This window comes from Chanos chanos, chromosome 10, assembly GCF_902362185.1.
Source record: "Chanos chanos chromosome 10, fChaCha1.1, whole genome shotgun sequence".
Classification (NCBI taxonomy): Eukaryota; Metazoa; Chordata; class Actinopteri; order Gonorynchiformes; family Chanidae; genus Chanos; species Chanos chanos.
Genome location: NC_044504.1, coordinates 13,460,719 through 13,482,325, shown reverse-complemented (window position 1 = coordinate 13,482,325; position 21,607 = coordinate 13,460,719). Strand labels below are relative to the sequence as shown.

Here is a 21,607-nt window from a genome sequence, read left to right as displayed (position 1 = left end):
AGCAGAGGATTTTTCAAGTTACTCTTTGTGTTTCTAGTCATTTTTCAAAACCGTGACAAAAGCCATGCCACTGCATCTGGGAATGTGACCAGCGGTTAATCTTTGTGGTAGGTCTATGTCGTATAATGTCTATTATTTGGAGGATTATTTGGATTATTACTATTATATGGAGGATGAGACAATGTATTGAGCTACTAACAGATAACAAATATCATGTATATACTGGAGGAGGAAGACTGCACAGGCATCAGGAGAGAGAGAGAGAGAGAGAGAGAGAGAGAGTGGGAGGGAGAGTGGGCTACAGGGCGAGGGAGAGAGAGAGAGGAAGAAAGAGAGAAGAGGGCTTACACTTTATAATCTTTAGAGCACAGTGCTGGAGAAACAGACCGAAGAGTATCTGTCCCAAAGGTTTAGGTCTTCTCTCTGTGTTTGTGTGTGTAAAAACAACAAAAACAGGATATTTCACGATGGTTCAGAAGGGGTTTCTCTCAGGTGTGTGAGTCTGTGTTTGGCACATTTAGTTATTTTGACCTCTAAACTCAAACATCCCGCCCCAGCGCACAGGGGTCAATAGTTGACTCTGGTGACGGGCCTCTCTCGACCGCCTCCCTCGGTCAGCTGGTTAACAGAGCGTTTGCGGTTGCGTTTGAGTTTGGACATGTCCTTGTCGAAGACCTCTCCGGAACGGAGTGCAGACACTAGGTCATCAAACTCACCGACCTCCTCTGCCACACTCCCTCCTGCATTCTTTTTCGCTCGCCGCTCTCGTTCACGTTGCTCCTTCAGCTGCACGGACAGAAAAATGAACAGAGGAGACGACAAAGAACAAGGTCATTCGATGTTATACCGTCTTCACAGTTATTACGCAAAGGTTTTGAAATGCATCTTTAACTTTCTCAAATCCATCAAATACCTGTCCACCCATACCTTTAGTTTGCTCTGCAAATTCAGAAAAAGACCCCAAACAATATATGGTCTATGCACATATCTAATGTAACCATATTGTAAAACGAATGCTTGTTTTTAAGGGCCAAACCCTTCTGCTGCTTTGAGACAATAGCATTACTTAAAAGAGGAAACATGTCTAAAATCAGCCTTAGCTGACTGATGGTCTGGTTCTCTGAGAGGGAAACATGAAGGAAACAGTGAGAATAAATCATCATTTGAGGTCTCACTGCTGATTACTGGACAGCTTATCAACCACATCCTTGAAAAAACACGACATGGCTTTCCTCAAGAGCCCCAGTCTGAAGCAGGCATATCTGATTTAGTTTGAATACTTCTGAGTGCCTGTGTGTATGTGTGTGGGTGTGTGTGTGTGAGTTCGTTTCCATGTTTGTGGTAAGTGGTGCTGTTAACGTAATATCTTTCCCATGTAACCGTGCGAGTAATGTTGTCGATACAGCTGTAGTATTCCGCGTTTGAGTGTGTGGGTGTGTGCGTGCGTGTCTTTGGACGTTTGCATGACTGGAGAATTCATATTAAACTGTTCAAGTGACTATGTCCAGGACTTGAGTCTATGACTGTTTATGTTTGCCTCACACTGTGTGAATGTCTGTCCTATGTAATTCATCATTCCAGGAGGAGTTTGGGAGTCATGAGTTTGGGACATGTCTGGGAGGCTGCCCAGTTCCCAGATTCATTCTGTGCTCTGCAGACACATTCCCAGCATTCCCTGGGGGATAGCCTCTGACCAGAGGGCAAAGCAGTGATGCAGAGGAGGGTGGAATGACTTCTTAAACAGAGACACAGTGGGGTGAAAAGACAGATAATAAACAGCTCTTACTCAGGTCCAAATACATATTTCTGCCAGACTGTGCCTCTCTTTCTGTGTGCGTGTAAGAGCGAGAGCGTGAGTGTGTGTGGCAGTATGTCTGTGTATGTGTGTGAGTGCGTGTCCCATGATGGACTCTGTGTATGTCTGTATGTATTTATGTGTGTGTGTGTGTGTGTGTGTGTGCGCGCAGGTGTCTGTGTATGTGAGAATATGACAGAGAGAGCACAAATCTGACCATTGCCTCCATGCGTGCTCTCCTCTCCTCCTCGTCTTTGCGTCGCTGCATGTTCTCCAGATCCTGTCTGGCCTCGCTGAAAGACTGCAAGAAAGTGTCAAAGATGCCGAAGAATTCATCTGGCTGCATGCGGCCCTGCTCCTCACCAAAGTGTTTCAGGGACTTGCAGAACTGTGGAGAAAGAAAGAAAGAAATGCCTAAGTCAAGACCGACACAGGTGGCACATTAATAACTTTACAACTCAGATCAACAAAAGATCTGAGATCAACAAAAGAAAAGGATAAACTAATAGTTCAAAAAAGAAAAAACACTTCCCAAAGTGTTAATTTAATGTTGGTCGTTATCGAGTATATTTTGTCATTGGACACATAATAATAAACCTATGATATCAGCAAAGTGAGAGAAGAGAATGAGCAGCTGAGGCAGAGGGAGAGAGAGAGAGACTGGACAGTGTGACTGCATGTATCTGTATGTGTGGAGCTGTGAGAAGAGTCTGATGGTCTCCTTATGGCAAGCATGTCCCACCAGCCCAGCTGTCTTTCCACTGTCTAATCTAGACTCAGTGAGAAGTCATTACTCAGCCTATCAGCATATTCAGGACTACACCAATTATCACCACATGTAGCATCAAAAAGTGTCCAAAAACAAAACAAAACAAAAAAAAAGAAACATTCGTCCTCATGTGTTCCTGACAGACGTGGACATGCCTGATTTAACTACCATATGTTGACTCTCATCAGTACCAGCTGCTGAGTGAGATGTGCCAGAGACAAAATGAAGCCCAGTCCTACAGCACAACATCCTTCTCTCTCCACAGCATTACCTCAACCATGCCAAATGGAACATTCTGGAAGTTCACTTCAGATTAGTGTTATAATCTTCACTTTTTTGGTTAAAACATGTGTTTAACAAAAACTAAAATCATCTTTGGGTGTGTGGTGAAAAAACGACCACACTGTCTCCTGCCTGAAAATCAAAGAAACAGCTGCTCTATTAAAGCTTAAGGAAGTAACTCAGTCATTAGGCACAGTGAATTTGGTAACGGAAAATAACTTCTATGAAATGTATATATAATAACACCCTTCATGACTTAATCCAATGAATTTCATGTTACATATAAATGAGAAAGCCTCTTCACGTGAAATCTATTAAAAGCAAATCAAATGCTGGCCCATTTTAGTGCAATTTTAAGTAAACTGGAAGAACTTCACTCTGATGAGATACTATTCAAATACATTTGAACAGATACATGCATTTTTCTAAGTACTTTAGTATTGTTGACAAATCAAATGATGAACTACTGAAAGCATAACCAGCTTTATGAGTTCTCTCATTCTGATGTGAAAAAATAAACTTTACAGAGGATATACTCAGAACTGAAAATATAAATTCAATAATTGCAAAGCTTAGCTTGAGCGGTTTGGCACCCTGGGATGATAAAACTCTAAAACAAAGTTCTCTTTGGGATGATGTGTGTGGACAAATGTTCCTTTACAAGTGTAAATCCATTTTAAGATTTCTGACTGCTTTGGCTGCCCAGAAACTGTATATACTTAAGTATCTGACCGTCCCAAAACCGCTGCAGTCTTTCACTGCAGAAGTCCAGACACCATTTAATCTGGCTTGTCTTCACTTTTCCCTCATAGTCATTTTGGGTTGTTCAAGCTCTCTGCGTCAGCATGTTCTTTGTCCAGTGGCTATTCCTGTTTGAAGAGATGAGATATGCTTCCAATATAAAAATCGATATCTAAAATCTATACGCTCAGTGTGAGAGATCACACCTGTGAAACGACCATGGGGTTAAACAGCTTGCAAAGGCAGCGTACTGACAATTAACTGCCATGTTTGATGTATGAACCAGAATCCTTTGGCTTTGAAACCAGCTCCCTTACCACTGTACCTGTACTAGCAGAATGAAAACACAGATTCTTCAGACCAAATATCTGAACTTTGTATTCATTTATTTATAGGATTTTAACAGGGGTTAAAAAAATGGGAGGATTAATGCTGTAGAGTCGGCACATATTTGGTCGTATTGTACATTCTGAAAAGGCGACACTCAGTATATATAGTGGAGGTTTAGATGTTCTGAAGTAATGTGGGGAGATTCTTAGGAGTTCTACCGCATGAAAAAAGTACCAGTGTGAAGTTCTCATACTCTGCCAGACTTCTTGTGTGCCTTGGAGACTTTTTATAGGACTCTCTAAATGTCTCTGCTGTCTCTAAGCCTCAGTGTTTGTGTTAAGTTAGGAGTACCTTAAAGAACAGAGCAGCTTCGACATGAAAGAGAAACTACAGCTCATTGAGCATGCAGGGGATAGACGAGTGGCTAAAAGAACACAGCAGAGCTTTTGTGTTTTCAGAAACCAAACGGAGCTTCAGGGTCATGGTTTTCCTGTGACGTTCATCCAAAAGAAACCCTTTTTAAGTTATTTATGGCTCCCCTTAAACAAATAATTAGGATAGCGAACAAGACAGGCACAGAGGAGGTACCGAGGTAGTGAGCTGAAGCCTGAACTCTTCAGTGACTCAAATTGTCTGGGATGGGAGAGTAGCAATGCTGCCTTCTATTGATTTTTTACCTCACCCCTTTCCACAACCGCAAGGGTGGGGTTGGAAAAGATGAAGGCCAACTGGGGGGTTTCAGACGAATAGACACACACTCACACCCTGCATCCACTCTCACCGGTTCATTCCCATCGGGATTCAGAATGTCTCTCTTTCAAGATGTTAAGAATCGGGGAGATTTCAGAGGGTGGTTCATGTGTGTATGCGTATGTGTGTGTGTGTGTGTGTGGGGGGGGGGGGGGGGGGGGGTTGTCGGTAAACCCCTATTAAAAAGAAATAAATCTCCTAATACATTACGCCCACCCCCCCAAGCTAGCGCCAGCTGCTGGGTTTCCCCCAAACACAGAGCATACACAGGCCCAGCTCTGTTCTCTTTGTTTCCACCCCCCTCTCCCTTCACAGTTCCAAGAGGTTTGGGCCTGGCAGGTCTTCAGGGTTCTCTATGCGAGGGAATTCTCTGGCCTGCTGGAAATCCAGGGTGAACCCTTCCCTTTACTGTGCTCTCACAAGGCTCTGCAAAGCTCTGATACACAGTAGCTCATCCCCCACCTGTCATCACATCAAAGAGTGTGGCAGGTGTGTGCATGTGTGCGAATGCACGCGTGTGTGTGTGTGTGTGTGTGTCTGTGTCTGTGTGTATGTGTGTGTCTGTGAAAAACTCATGCATATCCGCTGCTGCACTCAAGGGGAAAAAAAAGAAAAAAAAAAAGTTTTAAGAGGCAGAAACTAAGCAACAAGCTGCTCGGTCTCAGACGGAATGGATTCCTTGGTGTATTACATCTTAGGTTAGGTTAGGTTTGAATCCGAGGAAGGAGCAGCAGCACATGAGTTCCACTGACCAGTGAAGCTATGGAAAGTACTTGGGTAATATCTTGTGAACACACCACAAGATATTGGATGACATCCCATCCAAAAACACTGATAAAAACTATGCTGAAAGTATAAGGTGAGGGCAGACAAGTATTAAGATTCTGTTAAGATTATGTACAGAGGTGCATTCTCCATGTGAAATTCTTGGCTTTGGTTTCAACTGTACATTTCTCCACAGTGGCTAGAGGTTCAGGAGGAAATGCAACTAGCTGTGTTACCTTAGTGGGTATGTGCACCTCAGTCTCTCTCTGTTTTTCACTGATCATTAGTGGTCGGTGATAATCAAGTGCCTTTTATGGGGATCCATACTTTGTGCTCTCTAATTTCAGGACAGTTTTAGGTAATAGCCACTGATTTAGAGACAATGACTGAATAAGTTTGATGAAGAAATGCTGGCCTACGCACCTTGTCTTTAGCCTCATTCAGAAGGTCCTCCAGCTCAGAGAAGCTGAAACTGGCCACAGTGATGAAGTCACTGACCACTGGCACAAACTTGTCCCCTCGGTCCCGTACCCGACTCTGTTGGTACTGCAGCTCCTGGTGGGGGAACAAACAATTTCACCAAAATAAATCTAACGACAGCCTCAAGGAAGAACACATTTCACACATTATGATGTCAAATTTGCTAGTTTAAAGGATTTACTGGAGTTGATTTTGTGGTATGATAAAAGAAGTTGGTTTATGGTGAATTAATGAGTAACAGATGAAGTGTGAATTCAGTCTAGTCAATAATCCAGATAATTTCTTTCCTTTTCGAGTCACCAAAATATTACGGTTAACAAATAAAGGAGAAAAAAACACTCTATCAGACAGCCCTTTAAACCTGTATATGTAAATCATTAACCTTATAGATGGAGAAAAATTGGTCAAATAACAATAGTCTACAATCATGACCCTGAAGCAGCCATCTAGACCTCCCTGTCTATGCCTCATGTAGATGTATACAAATAGAATTATAGAAGCATAATTTACACCAATAAACTGTATAATTTAACACATGCCATGGATACTTAATTCCACATGATGTCTCTGAGGACCATTGCCATGTGTGGCCCATAAGGCTCTCCACAACACTATTTTCCAGTACCATTTACATTAGGAGGGGGGTCTCCAATGACAAAACATGACTGTGAAAGTGAATGTTTCATGTCAGTTAAATGTAAAAGTCATGCATTGTGTCAGTAATATTTTTTCGGAGTATCATCAAACTAGCAGTGTAGGCAATGAACCTGTTATGATTTTCTGACAGTTTCTGCCAGCGTTCATGTATGTAAGACTCAAATGTTCATCTTATTTCATAGACATATGTGAAGTCCCGTTATCTGCCACACATTACCAAATGCTGAACACACTGTTAACACAACTGATGGTCTGAGATCTAGCTTTGAATGCCTGGCTTTGCTGGACTTATCACTTTTAATTACTTCAGCCTGATTTACACTGCTGAGAATGTTATTTTGCATGGGGTTTAATTATTAGTCCAAGGAACAGGAATGTGAGCCTTTTGTATTAAGAAAATTTGAGGTTTTTTGTAGCTATGGAAAAACATCCTATTCTGATCATAAAGCCATCCAAACATTAAGTAAACCGCAGTTTAGATGAGTGTAACTTTTCTGATTTCCTCGTGGTATGTTGTGACCAATAAAGGCTTCCCTTTAGTCCATTTTTCGCTTTATTAGTTCCAGCATTTAATGAAACTGGGAGAAACCAATACCATCATAACATGTGCTCAAACACAGACAAGATTACACTGACTCATTGGTATGTGTATACATATGTATAAAAAAAACAACTTACAGCCTCCAGAGCTTTCAGTCCAGACTTTATACTGTACACCTCCTTTTCCAGTTCAGCCAGACTGTGTGGGAGAAATGGAAGGCATTTTGAAAAAATAAGCCTCTGTTTATTACAAATGCGTAGTTAAATAAGTTAGACACGTTGGAGTTATTTGAGTTGTATTGTTGTATTGACACATATCTCACTCACTTGACTTTGGCTGCCTCAGGCACATGTTGTAAATCCTGCTGGATGCTGAGAGTGTCTGGATAGCTCTTCTCAAAGATCATGATAAGGTAGTGCAACATGGTGATATTCCTATGGCAAACACGAATGTACAAATCAATAATGCTTATCTGCTCCTCTAAAAGAGACGTCAAATTCTGAGATTTCATCGCTTCGTGAACGCTTCATCATTATGAAATATATTTTCTTTAGCACTAACCTGTCTATACTGGACTTGGTGTCAGCAATCTTGTTGAGACTGGCCACTTTAAAGCCGTAAGCATTACCTCTCTGCCCTTTGTTCATGAAGTTACCAAAGGCCAGCACCACCTCTAAAATCTGAGTCATGCGCTTACTGCGCATCACCTCCCGAGATGCACATAAAATGGCTGACAGGATAAAGAGAAGGGTAGAAAGAAGGATAGAAGAAAGAAGGGGAAGAGAGAAGACAGGAAAATGACAGTAGTCCTGGTGAGTTTGAAAGATCAAAGTGTTCTCCTAAAATACACACGAACAATTACAGTTTATCTTCATTGCTTAAAATAGTATACGTAATAATATAAACACATTCTATGCCACTAAAATGTGTTCAGGAAAAAAAAAAAACACTAAAATGCACTAACACTTTAACTGCATGGCATAAAAGCAAATAACACCATCAAATCAGTATCACATGTCAAATGATAAATAGCTACTTAGGGTACCCACTCCAAAATTACATAAAGAGTAATAAATACTATGTTAAGAATATATCATTGAGTGAATGGAATTTTTCATGAGATATCACTTGTTAAAAAAGTAAAACTGAAACATGAACACGATATTCTATCAGTGTTAGGGCAGTGGCATTTGCATTCTATGAAAGGCTATGTATTGAGGTATACAGAAATGAGACAAGGAGAAATGTTAATTCACCAATGGAAAGAACAAAAGGTGATTTTTTCACTGTAGTGTGGAGCTACTACAAAAACACCAGTTATGTTTTGTTTATTTAGTTGCTAGGATCATTTGAATGCACTTGTGGCCCAAACCAAAAAATTTACGAGTAAAAGAGCCGTTTTACAACAAAATACCAACTCCTTTCTCACTGTTTTCACACTAATTCCAAATTCTTGTTCACCTTTTGTGAAAAACCATTGAGACAAAGACCTGATGATGACACAAAACTGTAAGCAAAATTCAGTCAATTAGTCCCAGATGATGGCAGGTTGTTCCACATGAATGGCTCTCTCCTCCGTACATGTGAATAAGCATTACGACACCACTCAGTTATCACTCATTCGTATTCCCTGAGTTTTGGTTAGAGATGGATGGATTTTTAAGTTCTGTGTGGCGCTGATGAAAGCATGTGGCTTTTTCTGTTTTGGTTCATACAGTATTTTCAGTGCCTGGACGTCTTCATCACTGCCATTTGTGATTTATGATTTTGGTGTTTCTGTATTCACACCACATCATTCATGTCTTTCATGTGTTTTCCATCATTCAATCAAATTTTCCATGACTCTGCCTCTATGTGCATAAAACTATATTCGACATAATGTGTAAAACTAAATACAATGGTGACATCCTAACGGTGACATATCGTGACATTTGGAGGAGACTGGTGGGTATAATGAGGTGGGTTTCCGGAAGCAGACAGATGGGGATAGTGAGGTGGGTGGCTACTATATATAGTGAAGAATTCTGATTGGTGGGGGTTTTGAGGGCCTGTCAAAAAAATGCTCCTCTTGGAGCCTCATTATAAGCATTTACATTACTGATTAATTCAATTTTATTACACATGCAGTAATTCCGTGACATCATTTCAATTCACTTATAACAGTGTTAGCATGGTCAGACAAATATACGTGCCTACACAAGAGATGAATTATACTATTTTTAATATAGGTTGTGATGATGAATTCCACATGCAGTGAAGTGTATTTAATTATACTCATTTTAATGTAGGTTCAGATGATTAATTCTGTGAAATACAAACCATGAACTGAAACCTTAATTCATTCTAGAAGCAGACAGAACAGACAGTGAACACAGTCTGAACCTCCTTCATGACGTGCACATCCTGATCTAATAATCTGAGGAAAAACCCCAAATGCTTCAGGTCTGTTACTGTGTGTCTGTGGGTGCTGTGACCTCATCTCAACCTCAGTTCATCCTCACTGTGCTGCGATTCTCATCAGGGAGAAACTCTACCAGAGCCCCGGGGGCAGGAGTGTGAGTGAAAAAGGACAACTTTGAAAGCTACCAACAAATTTCCCCACTATACCCTCTCCCACATAAACCAGAGCTCCCACAGGAGTTCTGCCAAAATGAGACTGGATGTTAAAACTATTAAAATGCCTTCATGTTGTTACCACTGGGTTCACTAGACTGAGCCAGCAAAAGACTGTCCAGCTTATGTCGGCCCTTTCTGGAGGTAATTAAAACCGTCTCCACTGTCTGTAAAGCCTATATAATAGAGACTGGACTTCGACTTGCTGTCCTGGGTGGCCTCTCATTTGATATATACATTTCCATCCAAAAGCGTGTGAGTTTTCTTTAGAATTATCATTGGACGCAAATGAAAAGGAAACGTCACTCAGAGAGGTCGAGAAGAGTAGAGACAACATACAGACTGGTCTTGTTAGTGACTATATGTGAGTCCATGATCAGTTGTTTCTGTATTTTGGCTTTGTGTGAGCACTGTCAAATTCCCAAATTCGTGACTGTTGCCTATTTATGCTGTCCTTCTGTCAGCCAGTGACAACCCTAAGGACTGAAAAAACATATTTATGCAAATAGGACACATATGCATGCACACAGACACAGATTCACACACACACACACACACACACACACACACACATTCTCTGTGGCCTTTGCCTAAAGTGTATTCCTTTGAAGCAGACTACTGCTTATACGAATGACTCTTTCTCTCAACATTTGCCAGTTTCCAAAACAACTTCCCTAGTAACTCCATTATTTCTTTTCTAAAATGGGGAGAGAAATTCAAGTGTGAGAATTATACACCCATCCTCCTCCTCCTCTTTGTTCTGTCTCTGACTCCCTCCCTTCTCTTTTCTTTCTCTTCTCAACATAGACATACAATCATAGACTCACACACTCTCATTTTGGAAGAGTCCAACTACATGCACCACTCTGAGATTCCATGGCTGTGTCTTGTCATGAATCAGCTGTCGGGTCTGCATTTGAATGAATACTAATGACGGGCCAATACTACAGTGCTTTGACAAATCCCTGGTCACACTCATTACCTTTCTTGTTTCTAACCTTACCTTCAACTTTGGGCTTGGTTTCTGCTAGGCGCTCTGCAAACTTCTTTTTGAAGAAAAGGGCTTGAAGCCTCTGTTGGTAGTGGTCAATTCTGATACAGAAACAGGGAGTGAAGGGGAGAGAAGGTGGGGGGGGGGGGGGGGGGGGGTTGAAAAGAGTCAGTGAGATCTCTGGGGGAGTGGCATTTCAAAGCAACCCCATCTCACTTCTCATTTTACCCAGGCTTTTATTATTTAACAGGCCACTGCAAGCTCCAAACATGTAAAAAAGAAACGTAATAGAATTCAGCATAGTGGCAAGACCAAAGAGGATTCAATGGAAATTCAGTGGCAGATATGCAAATATTTCATGGAAGGCAAAAGTTGCTACTACTCACTGAGGGGACAAAAGAGAAAGGATGTATTCGCTGTTTGAATAGAGGGAACTGGGCATACCAAGGCTACTGATCTTACAAAACTGAATACGCCAAAACCATGCCAAAACCATCCCAAAACCATTGGCAACCATCCCATTAACAGTGTCGTTGGTCATAAACATTTTTACATGACAATATATATATATATATATATATATATATATATATATATATATATATATATATATATATATATATATATATATATATACACATATATATACACATATCATGCAGTCATAGACTGACCTGCTCATTTCGAACAGGAAGCGGTCTGCCCGAGCCATGCGCTCCAGTTCATGCTTGTGCTCTTCTAGCAGGTCAACATCACTCTTTTCAGGAACAAACTTCAGCAGCTGCCAACACATCAGCAAGTTAAAATCAAACAGCATAAACACTTGACAATAACTATACAAAAATTTCAAATTCATAAATAGAGAAATGACAAAATGACAGTTTAAATATATTTTGGGAAGAAATAAAAGAGGCAAAAATTAGATATCAATATGCTAAAAACGTGCTTGGCATTAAATATTTTTTTGTGGCCTACTGGGCACATCTGTTTTTTTCTACTCTATCTGAATATTTTTTCACCCATTTCTCCATAGTTGTTAACAACAAATTATCCATGGTCTTATTTCCCACCATAATTATGGTGACATTAGCACACACTTCCTCCTGTATGCGTGAATCTTTTCAAAACATATTTTAACAGTGTAAGCAGCATGGCATTACTGGGCGACATAACACACTTGGACCCAGACTAAGACAGGGCCAGTGGGGTGAGACTCAAATCCCATGTAAAGCGCACACACATTATGAAAACCAGTGGCTCAGCAGATACACCATTCAGAGGCCCACTCTGAGTAAGTCTTATGTTATCATTTTTAACACATTTAGTCATGAATTTAGGGACTACCCCATAGTCCACAGACTTTAACTTAATCCCAGCTAGAGATTACCTGCTCTAGCATGTCTTTGGCCAGCTCCTCTCTCTCGTCCATCTCCAGAATGGCTCTTTTTATCTCTTCATTGCTCATTTTTAACCTATGTGAACATTGGGACACTAAGTTAGTGATAGAGTGACAGATGTCGCTGTGACAATCATAGTTAGCAGCCTAATTTGAAAACATCAAATGGATGGAAGTTTTATTAGTTGTCTGAAAATGACAGATAATATTTTGAGAGGGTCAACCCTGTGCTTTGATAGTAACCTCTACAGAAATACACAAAACCACATTTCATTTCTACATTTGAGGCTAAAGAAATAACAAATAAATGAATAAATCATTAAAAAAACCTAGAAATAATTTGAGGCTTCAACCATCTTTTAGATGATGAAAAAGGGGTCTTGAGTGGTAAAGAGTTATAAGCTAATTACTGTATATCTAAGTAACACTAAACATGTGGGTAATACATTTCACTCTTTCACTTTCTAAACACAGTTGTGAATGCTTATATTTGTGTTAATCAATGCTTTCCCCTCTAGGCCCCAATCAATATGAGGCTGGCAGCTCTATGGTGCTAAATCGACCTCTTCCTGTCCTCATTATGAGTTGATGTGACCCTTGGGTTTCATGGGATTAGCTGAATAAGCCCTAAGGGGTATGGGGGAGGGTGGGGGAGGGGCTTGTGGACTTCCAGAAGAACATACATCAGCCAAGCCTACAATCCAACGTGTCAAAACTCCAACTTCGGGATACTTTGCATTTCATTACTGCGTGAGTTCTGAAGGTCTCCACTCAGGGATACAGTCATGTCATTTAATAAGATCTCAAAAAATTACTGTGGCTGCTACACTGTTAACAGACACTTGACACGCACACTTAATAGTGATGTGAGATACTGTATATAAAAAAATCCTTTAAAATTGATGAATAGCTAAGAAAAACCTATCCTGCATTTTAAGCTGCCACCAGTTGTCCCAGGCAGTTAAATTAAACATTAGCATGTTTTCCAATAAGGCTGAAAGGTGCTGACTCAGGAGAGCCCATTTCCAATGAAGCACATACTTGGAGAGGAGGATGACACAGTTTTGGGCCCGCCGTCCGTCGATGACAGACAATTCCTTCACTTTACGGCTGCTCAGGTACAAGTCGTCCATGGACCCAGTCTCTTTCTGTGGGAAGGGAGGAAAAAACTGGGTCAAACAAAATGAGATTGTAATTTGTGTAAAAAGTACATGGTATTGCTACAGCTAGTGGGTAAAACAGAGGTCAAATTTCCCTTACTACTCATGGATTATGTTTATACCAATGTTAAAAATCTGAGTTGCAATACTTTTAACTGTGTGCAAGCAACTGATATGGCTTAAAAGATCCTAGTGTATATGTGAGAGGTACAATTTTGAATGAGATATAAAGAGGGAGTTTTTGATGATGTTGTGTGTATGTAAGTTATGGTTGGACAGCCATTTGGGACAATGGCAATGCTTCAGCGTACTTGTTTCGCTAAAACCACAGGATCATCATAAAAAAAAAAAAAAAAAACTTTAGTCAGATATCCCTCCCTGACATTCTGAGAGACCTCATTTTGACTTGACAAACCATAGCCCAATTGTCCCCATCAGCCCTGTCTGGTGTTACACACTGATGTAAGTCAGGAAGAGTAATTCTGATAGTTAGTGGTAACGTCAAAGGACAGCCTAGGGGCAGTTTCAAATTGTATAAATTTAACTGCCATGGACAACTCAACACTGGAACAATAATGAAAATCTGCAGTTTAGAAAATTGGTACACTTACTCATCTCCTAAAAATGAAACTCTGTGGGCCCTGAGTTCGAACATAACTGTTAGGTCCTTTTTTCTCAGTGTGAGTCTAAAAGGAGTTTCACTGTTTTATGTACCCAATGCATTGCATCGCTATTATTTTTTTATAAGTGTGTAAAATTATGCTGTTCTAACCTCAGTCTCCTCTGCATGGCACCAAACTGGTGAAACTACACAAAAACTCACTTTCCATGGTAAAAATGATCCCCATTTTCAGTTTTTTATGATGATTTATGATAACTATAGAACACTGAACATCCAAAGACATAAATAATTTACTGTTTGTGGATGAATGGGTGTTAAATAGCACCATATACTGCTTTTAATGGCATCATGAAGCAATGGTACATTTTTACCACTACTCATGTTTTAAAATTATGCAGGAAAAAAAAAACCCCACTCTGACAAATAGGAACATATAAATAAAGGAAATACTGAGACGATGCACTGATTCATAACCTATTTAAATCCATGATTTCTGTGAACCACTAGACAAACAGGAAATCAAACCAAGACTCCAGAACACGTGGTCAGATACAATCTCATAACCAAATCACTGAAACATGCTTAAAAAGGTTCTTGGCTATCCAAGTGAAAATGTTAAAAAAAATATATATAAGCTATTTATGGGTCAAAACTGTTTCTAGTTCCATGAGGTTACATGGGTGACAGATATACAACATGGACAACATCCAGTAAAAGCTAATTTCCTCTCTGCCTACACTCCCCTCTGAGAAATGACTGGCAGGAGTGTGAATTGGTGGGTTAACCAAGGGCATTCTACAATAACCCTGGGTTTCAGGCTTTTAGTCTCAGATTAATGAGGGAAAAATCTCCCTAGACAGAATATGAGGTAAATATATCACTTACAAACAACAGCAGTCACATACTTATGTCAAGTTTCATCATCAAGTTTGTTAAAAGTTCAGATGACTCATCTCAAAAAAAATGAGACATTCTTTACCATACCACACTCTTCATGCACTGGATGAACATATTGGACCAACGCTTTTTCTGATTTTTAAAAGGGGGAGGATGTGTTACTATTCAGTATAAGGGACTTTACAACAGTTCATTGAGGAGAAATAATTCTACGTTACTGCCCAACATATATAGAGTAAAAGCAAAGGAGTGTTCCTTTAGGAAGACTGCTGTGTGCACAGCGGAGGTACTGCCAGTGTAAGTTAGCGTGGGGCACTGCCAGTTTCTGAAGCTTCAAAGGAGCGACCTGTAACTCACCTGTTTGAAGGATTGGTTAGTGAGTAACTCCTGACCAGGCAGCTGAGGAGCGCAGAGAGAGAACAGAAACATTGGAACACATGCAAAGATTAGTCCCTCAAGCAGGAAAGTCTGCAGAACCATTGCAAAGCCTCAGCACAAGCTGGGCTACGAGCTGAGCTTTGGATCTGATTACAGCCAAGGCTGAAAATGGCACAGGTCCTCTCAGTCCCAGCTCATTAACACAGTAAAAAACATTTTTTTTTCACACAACATGGACTGTTTTCTTAAAAAAAAAAATGACTAAGCATTGCTCTGAACTGTCCTCTGACTTGATGTCTTTACCATGGTTCGGGGAAACTAGGCCTGCAATCTGTCTTAAAAATCTGTCTCACAAAGAGTAGCTTAATTTAATGCTCTTGCCAAGTTTATTTGATAAAATCTGCCAGATTTTAATGCGAATAACTTTCATTTAGCTTTTTTGTTTGGTTTTGTTTTATATTAAAACATATTTGAAATAAAAGAAGTTACTGTGGAACAATCTGTTGTCCAGTTGTCTGAGAGTACAAATGGTAAATAAATGCTTGATTTTCCAGTGCTGTCTCAATGAATTACATTGCTGTGTCTATGAGGATTTGTGCCAGTGGTATGACAGCACTACAAACTCTACTACACAGCATGCTTAAGCTCTCTAGCATCTCCAGATTAAGCCATTCAAAGAAGAACAGCTGCTGGTGCTATGCTGCCTCTCTCTCACACACACACACACACACACACACACACAAACCCTTTGGAATAATGTGATTCACCACATTGTTCCAAATTCAACTAAAATTCTACCACGTACTTAAAGCATCATTCAGGACGAAATACTTCTTATCTATTTAGGACAAATACACACATTTCTTAGGAAATGAATACGGGGTTTTCAAGCAAGGAAAACAGAAAAAAGCAAGAGTTATATGTAAACCATCCATACTTGTTGTCTCTGATACGCTGAGAACATTTTCTCGATTTCCTTTAGATCGAGAATTTTGAAGGCCCTCAGGTCATCGATGTCATGCCAAATGGTGCCAGTGATCTTGTTCTGAAAGAGAAAGGAACCAATCACATTATTTTTTTTAATAATTTCTTATCTCTTTAATCACAAACCAACCATGTGTGTTGTACAGCATCCAAAAATTGAACATTAACATTTATTTATCCCGCAGGGCTGTGTCTAACAGCTGCTAATTTTTCTGAAGTTCAGTAATATACACAAAATAAAATGTGAGACACAGGGCTGCACAATTACAATGTAAATTACAGTAACTATAACCTAAATTCTGGCCTTTGCAATGAACTGTAAATAATTATCTCCTTTTAGTAATATGTCCAGATTTTCAGATATATGGGCAATGCTGACTTACATAAATCCATACTGAGTCAGCTCTTATCGCACAAACCAATCACCAGTGTTTACAATGAGTGTTCTTCAAGTCATCTGACCAGTTACACAAGCTCATGTGGCTTTCTCACACATACACCGTGAACAGAGAATGGATACTAGAACGCTGGTTAGTCTTTCTTTCTAAAAGGTTTAGTTTTTACAGTCTGTGTTAAATAAGAAAGTAGAATGGAGGAGAATGAGTTTTCCTGACGCATTAACACCAAAGAAGATCATCTCTCATGAGTTTGAAGGAGTGTTGCTCAAGAACACATGCTTCTGATCTCAGTATCACAGTGCGGTAAAATATTTTTGCTACATGATTCTGTGCTCTGTTTTGTTTTATGTATATTGAAACAGCAGAATAGAAATTGAAGGATCGCAGTTATTATCTGTGATCAAAATAATAGTCAGATTAATCTCAACTATTACATCTCCTCACATTTTTGCATACTGTATTGATCACTATGATTTTAACAATTGCAACAAGATAAAGCCTCATATAAATGGGTTTGAAAGAAGTCCTTACTCTGTGGATATAAGTTGTAGAGGGGAACATGGACTCACCTCGCCTAGTTTGGCCCAGTTGAAGGACTTAAGCGGGTGTGAGGGCTGTGGGATGCTCTTGGTGCGTAGGCTGGTGGTGGTGCTGATGGCTGGAGGTCCTGGTGGTGGCATGACCCCTGAAAATATTGGAGGGGCCCCTGGAGGAGGAGGGGGTCCTCCTGGAGGTGGAGGAGGAGGAGGAGGAGGTGGGCTGGAGAAAGGTATAGGAGGAGGCGGAGGCGGAAAGCCACAGGACATGGGAGGAGGGGGTGGAGCTAGTGGACCACCAGGGGGAGGTGGGGGAGGGGGGAAACATACATTGCTACCCTAAAAGAAAAAGAAGATATGGAAATTTTGCATTAGCTAACACATATACAAACTTAGTGCTCTAAAGCACTAGTCTTCCCTTGAAAAGACAGTATGTCTCAAATCATTAAATTTAGCTTTCATATCCCTTGCTAATTGGGGTCTGAAAGAGAAAATGTTGAATAGACAGCCAAAAAGGGGATAGACTCAAAATCGGCTTACTGATATGTCGTTTATACGGGAGGAAAGGTCAAGAACTTGTTCCCTTGCTGAACGAAGTTCCACCCCCTCTTTCTGCAGTTTGTCCTTCATCTTATTAAGAGTCTTCATCATGTCCTCCTTCTCTTGTGTCTTTGTCTCACACTCTCTCTCTTTCTTCTCCAGCCTGGACATCAGCTCAGCATGCTCTGAAGAGGAGAGATGACATAACATCTCAGCATCCTATCATATACTAACAGCATCCCATCATAAACGACTGCTGGTGCTATGCTGCTTCACACACACACACACACACACACACACACATCTTCATTTACTCACTCACTTGATTGCTTGCTCACTCATACAATCATAAGTACAAGCAAACTGTTACCTTTCCTAAACTTCTCAGCCTGGTCTCTCCATTGCTTTACTTCATTCTCATTGACGAGCCTGCGGAGCAAAAATCAAACACAAGAGCTCAGAATACTGCCTTTAATGTTCATAGGATTGTATGTAGCACTCTCTTCACTTCATATTCTTACTACTTACCTCAGTCAGAACAAAAGATCTCTGTGTACAGCTATTTTTGGTTATAATTCAGCTGGATTAATTACATCAATAACACTAGTCAGACTGTTAAAATTAGTCCAATATGTGTGGCATGCATATTAATTCAATGATCAAATTACTTATTAAAGATTGGTAGCCCAGCATGGGTATTGTTAATACCTGTATTAAGGTTTAAGCACAGAATGTTGAAACATCTATGGGCATTTAATGATATTCATCAACGTTTCTCCAAGGCCCCTTCAAGACTCACCACACATTTATATGCCATTAAATGCTCATCTAGTTTTTCATCTAGTTTCACACACCTTTGCATTGTAAGGGAAGTTTAAGCAAAGGAATTTCAGTATATGGTTCAGTATGGGGTTTATGATTAAGTTATGGTTCAAGTAAGACACCTGGAGAGATGATGCTTTTCTTGGCTGAGGATGAGGGAGAGAGAAAGGGTGAAAGAGGAGATGTCATTTCTTACCAAATGGATCAGAGCAAACAGACTTGAAATGATGAAGACATGATGCAGACTCAGGAGAGCTGAATCAGGTTAGCTCTTTCTTTGAGACACTTGAGTCTTTAGTGGGAAATATTCTACACTATTCCAGTTTGTTTTTCAAAGTGTCTGTTCTCCAAGAACCAATCAGGAGTGACGTGTGTAGCACACGGTTCTGGTGTAAAGGTACGACAGTATAATTCTGGCTGCTGTCCATCTCAAAGAAACAGTCTCTCTTTACTGTAATTTTCCAAGGACAATTTATTCTCTGAACAGTAAGAGAAAATGGCAGGCCAAGAATCCATTAGTGTATACATTTCAGCCCCATAATGGTTTTTCGATGAATGGTAATGGTCCTGTGCTTGTGCCTAAACGTTTTTTGTTACTGTTTGCAACTGGAAAGAATTACACTCAAATGTAGAAATGACATAAACAAAGAACAGGAGTCTACAGAGAGGCTGATTCTTAGTTACACCAGGCTGATCTGGTCCTGGGCTTATGGTTTCTACATGACCACAGAGAATAAGGGAATGCTCATTGTACACGATTACTCTACATGAGACAGCGCATGTGAGGGAAAGACAAAACACAGAGACAGAAAAAGAAAGACCTGGAAAGATGACAGGAAGTAAGAAGGGACAGGAAATGATTAAGGTGGAAAAGAAGGGCTGTATGACGAGAGATCAAACAAGGGACAGAACAAATGCAACGTAAACGAAATAAGACAAGAAACAGACTGATGAAAAAAACAAGGTGGGGGGGAGGGGGGACGAAAGAGACAAAAATTGACTATTTAAACAGCACTTCTGATAAAGGCCATGTGACAGGCAGATTTCTCTTTAGAAAGGTGTAGGGGCAGGATATGAATTGCTGAATGCATGGTTGATGACACAGATTTATCTCTGCTGGCTTATTGTCAAAAAAGAAGGGCCATGACAATAATAACTGACTAAAACTATTAATAAATAACCAATGCCGCAGCGGGCCCTGAGTGCTACAATACTGGTTATCTATTGTTTATGAAATAAAGAAAGGGCATAAAGAATGTGTGATCATAAGGCCTCTTAAAAATCTCACTAGCTGTTGATCTGAACCTCATTAATCTTTTAGTAAGTGCTCCTTTACTCTCCACTACACTGCACCATAAACTAAAGTTTAAAATAAAGTTTAACACAAAGTAGGGAAAAATAAGGAATTGTAGGAGCAGTACTAGAGGGAGCTGCAATACTGAGTTCATGAAATATCCATGGCACATGCATATTTTCAGACTTCCGTGCATGATGAGTTTTATCACTCCATACTGAATGTACATGTACATGCAAAGTTACTTCTGCACTCACACAAATTTGGCAGTTTCCTCCAGCTTTACATGCACTTTACATGAGTATCTATCAGTGACATTAAACTTTATGCTACCATTATATCAACAGCACACTACAGCCACAGCTCCAGTAGAATGGTCAGTTAATAAGCTAAATGAGGAAATGTTGTAGACTTTGGAAAAGCTCAATAGCTAATTCAACACGGCCACCTGTCAAACCTAGCTCTGACTGCTTGTGACACAAATGAATCTCTCTATCAATCAACACCAATAGCTAATACATAATGGAAAAAGAAAACTGTCGTCAGTACTGTACAGAAACACTGTCTGACATCCCGACCAAAATGACAACATATCAAACCTGAGGGTCATCTCTCATCTGGTCAAACTACCAGTGTGCTTGATGTACTTGATATACTTACATTCGTATAATGTTCTTGACATTGAAGTTGTCCAGGGGTGAGACATCTGGGTCCTCCCCATTGTCATCCTGCAGAACAATCTGTTGAAGGATACGGTCTAAAAGTTGCCACTGTTGTATACTGCCCGCTCCACGCTTGTCTGTACACAGAGAGGGCTAATGGTTACAAGGACATTACAGGCATAGCATCAATATGCACACAATCATCCACAATGTCACAAATATGAAACAATTAGATGCTTAGAGCCACAACTGAAAAGCTTAGTTTTCCATTTTCCGATGTAACTCCATTCAGGTGCAATTATTTTAACATAATTAGCTAATGCTCCCTGACACCAAGATAATGTACTGTGGGTATATAGAGGACTATTACATTGCAAGTGGTTTGCCAAGTCTTGCAAGGCCTTATTAAAGGGTTTAGGGCATTTAATTAATTAGTCACATTTAGAAATTAATGAGTGTTTACCCTCCTGTATAAATCCAGCTTTGCACTAATCTAGGCTAAGATAAGCTAAATCCTAAATCCTAAACCTTTTCAAAATGTCCACAAATTGGTTCCTGAGTGAGTAAGGGTCTCGCAACAGTAATGTAAGGTAAGGTCTCTCGAGGTGGAGAGCATGTGAAACAAATGATTATTTTAGATTAATTAGCAAAACAGGTTATACATTATATTAGCATGACAGTTCATTTTTATTTTAAAATTAAAAGAAACAAAACAAAACAAAGGAATTGAAAGGAATTTGAATGTAAATTTAGGACTTAGGATAATATATTAAAGCTTCAAGTTAGTCCCAAGGCAACTTTAAGGTAGCATAAACTGACCAGTGGATAATATACAGGGCTGCAAACCTGGCAGTCTAGTAACTAAAACTTCTATCTGTGTAGTTTGAGAGTGCGTAGTTAGTTGCTTTTTGGCTGCTTACAGGGCATTTGGAGGCAGTGTTGGAGGATGGACAGTAGGTGAGGATATGCATCCGTGTGGCTTAGCTTCTTTTTGATGAGCTCAAACATCTGGCTGGCACTTTTAGTGTCCACGTGTGTCTGTAGGGGAATATCCAGATTCATTTGCGTGTTAAGCCAAATATTGAATCAGCCGTAAATTCTCATCCCTTCCTGTATTGGGTTAGTTGGAAACTCATCTCTCTCTCAGTCTTTGGGGAAAAAAAATCTTTCTTTTGCTGTTTATCCAATAAACAGTTAAAACTCA

At 40.0% G+C, this 21,607-nt stretch overlaps 1 protein-coding gene across 3 annotated transcripts in view; it reads right to left on the bottom strand.

Moving 5' to 3' along the window:
• Nucleotides 1-339: 339 nt before the first annotated feature.
• The window catches only part of daam2 (dishevelled associated activator of morphogenesis 2), an 85,895-nt gene continuing 64,627 nt past the window's right edge, over nucleotides 340-21,607 (bottom strand). The window contains exons 10-26 of one of the 3 annotated variants that reach the window (XM_030786011.1): nucleotides 21,324-21,441; nucleotides 20,402-20,540; nucleotides 17,996-18,054; nucleotides 17,626-17,810; nucleotides 17,119-17,424; nucleotides 16,105-16,212; nucleotides 15,147-15,176; nucleotides 13,152-13,258; nucleotides 12,102-12,186; nucleotides 11,389-11,495; nucleotides 10,727-10,815; nucleotides 7,672-7,840; nucleotides 7,437-7,544; nucleotides 7,248-7,308; nucleotides 5,856-5,987; nucleotides 2,013-2,183; nucleotides 340-786 (exon numbers count right to left, since the gene is read on the bottom strand). In XM_030786011.1, the coding sequence (XP_030641871.1) occupies nucleotides 568-786; nucleotides 2,013-2,183; nucleotides 5,856-5,987; nucleotides 7,248-7,308; nucleotides 7,437-7,544; nucleotides 7,672-7,840; nucleotides 10,727-10,815; nucleotides 11,389-11,495; nucleotides 12,102-12,186; nucleotides 13,152-13,258; nucleotides 15,147-15,176; nucleotides 16,105-16,212; nucleotides 17,119-17,424; nucleotides 17,626-17,810; nucleotides 17,996-18,054; nucleotides 20,402-20,540; nucleotides 21,324-21,441 (2,193 nt within the window). In that variant the 3' untranslated portion in view covers nucleotides 340-567. The remainder of the gene's footprint in view (nucleotides 787-2,012; nucleotides 2,184-5,855; nucleotides 5,988-7,247; nucleotides 7,309-7,436; nucleotides 7,545-7,671; nucleotides 7,841-10,726; nucleotides 10,816-11,388; nucleotides 11,496-12,101; nucleotides 12,187-13,151; nucleotides 13,259-15,146; nucleotides 15,177-16,104; nucleotides 16,213-17,118; nucleotides 17,425-17,625; nucleotides 17,811-17,995; nucleotides 18,055-20,401; nucleotides 20,541-21,323; nucleotides 21,442-21,607) is intronic. The other 2 variants (XM_030786010.1, XM_030786012.1) reach the window with 2 other exon arrangements.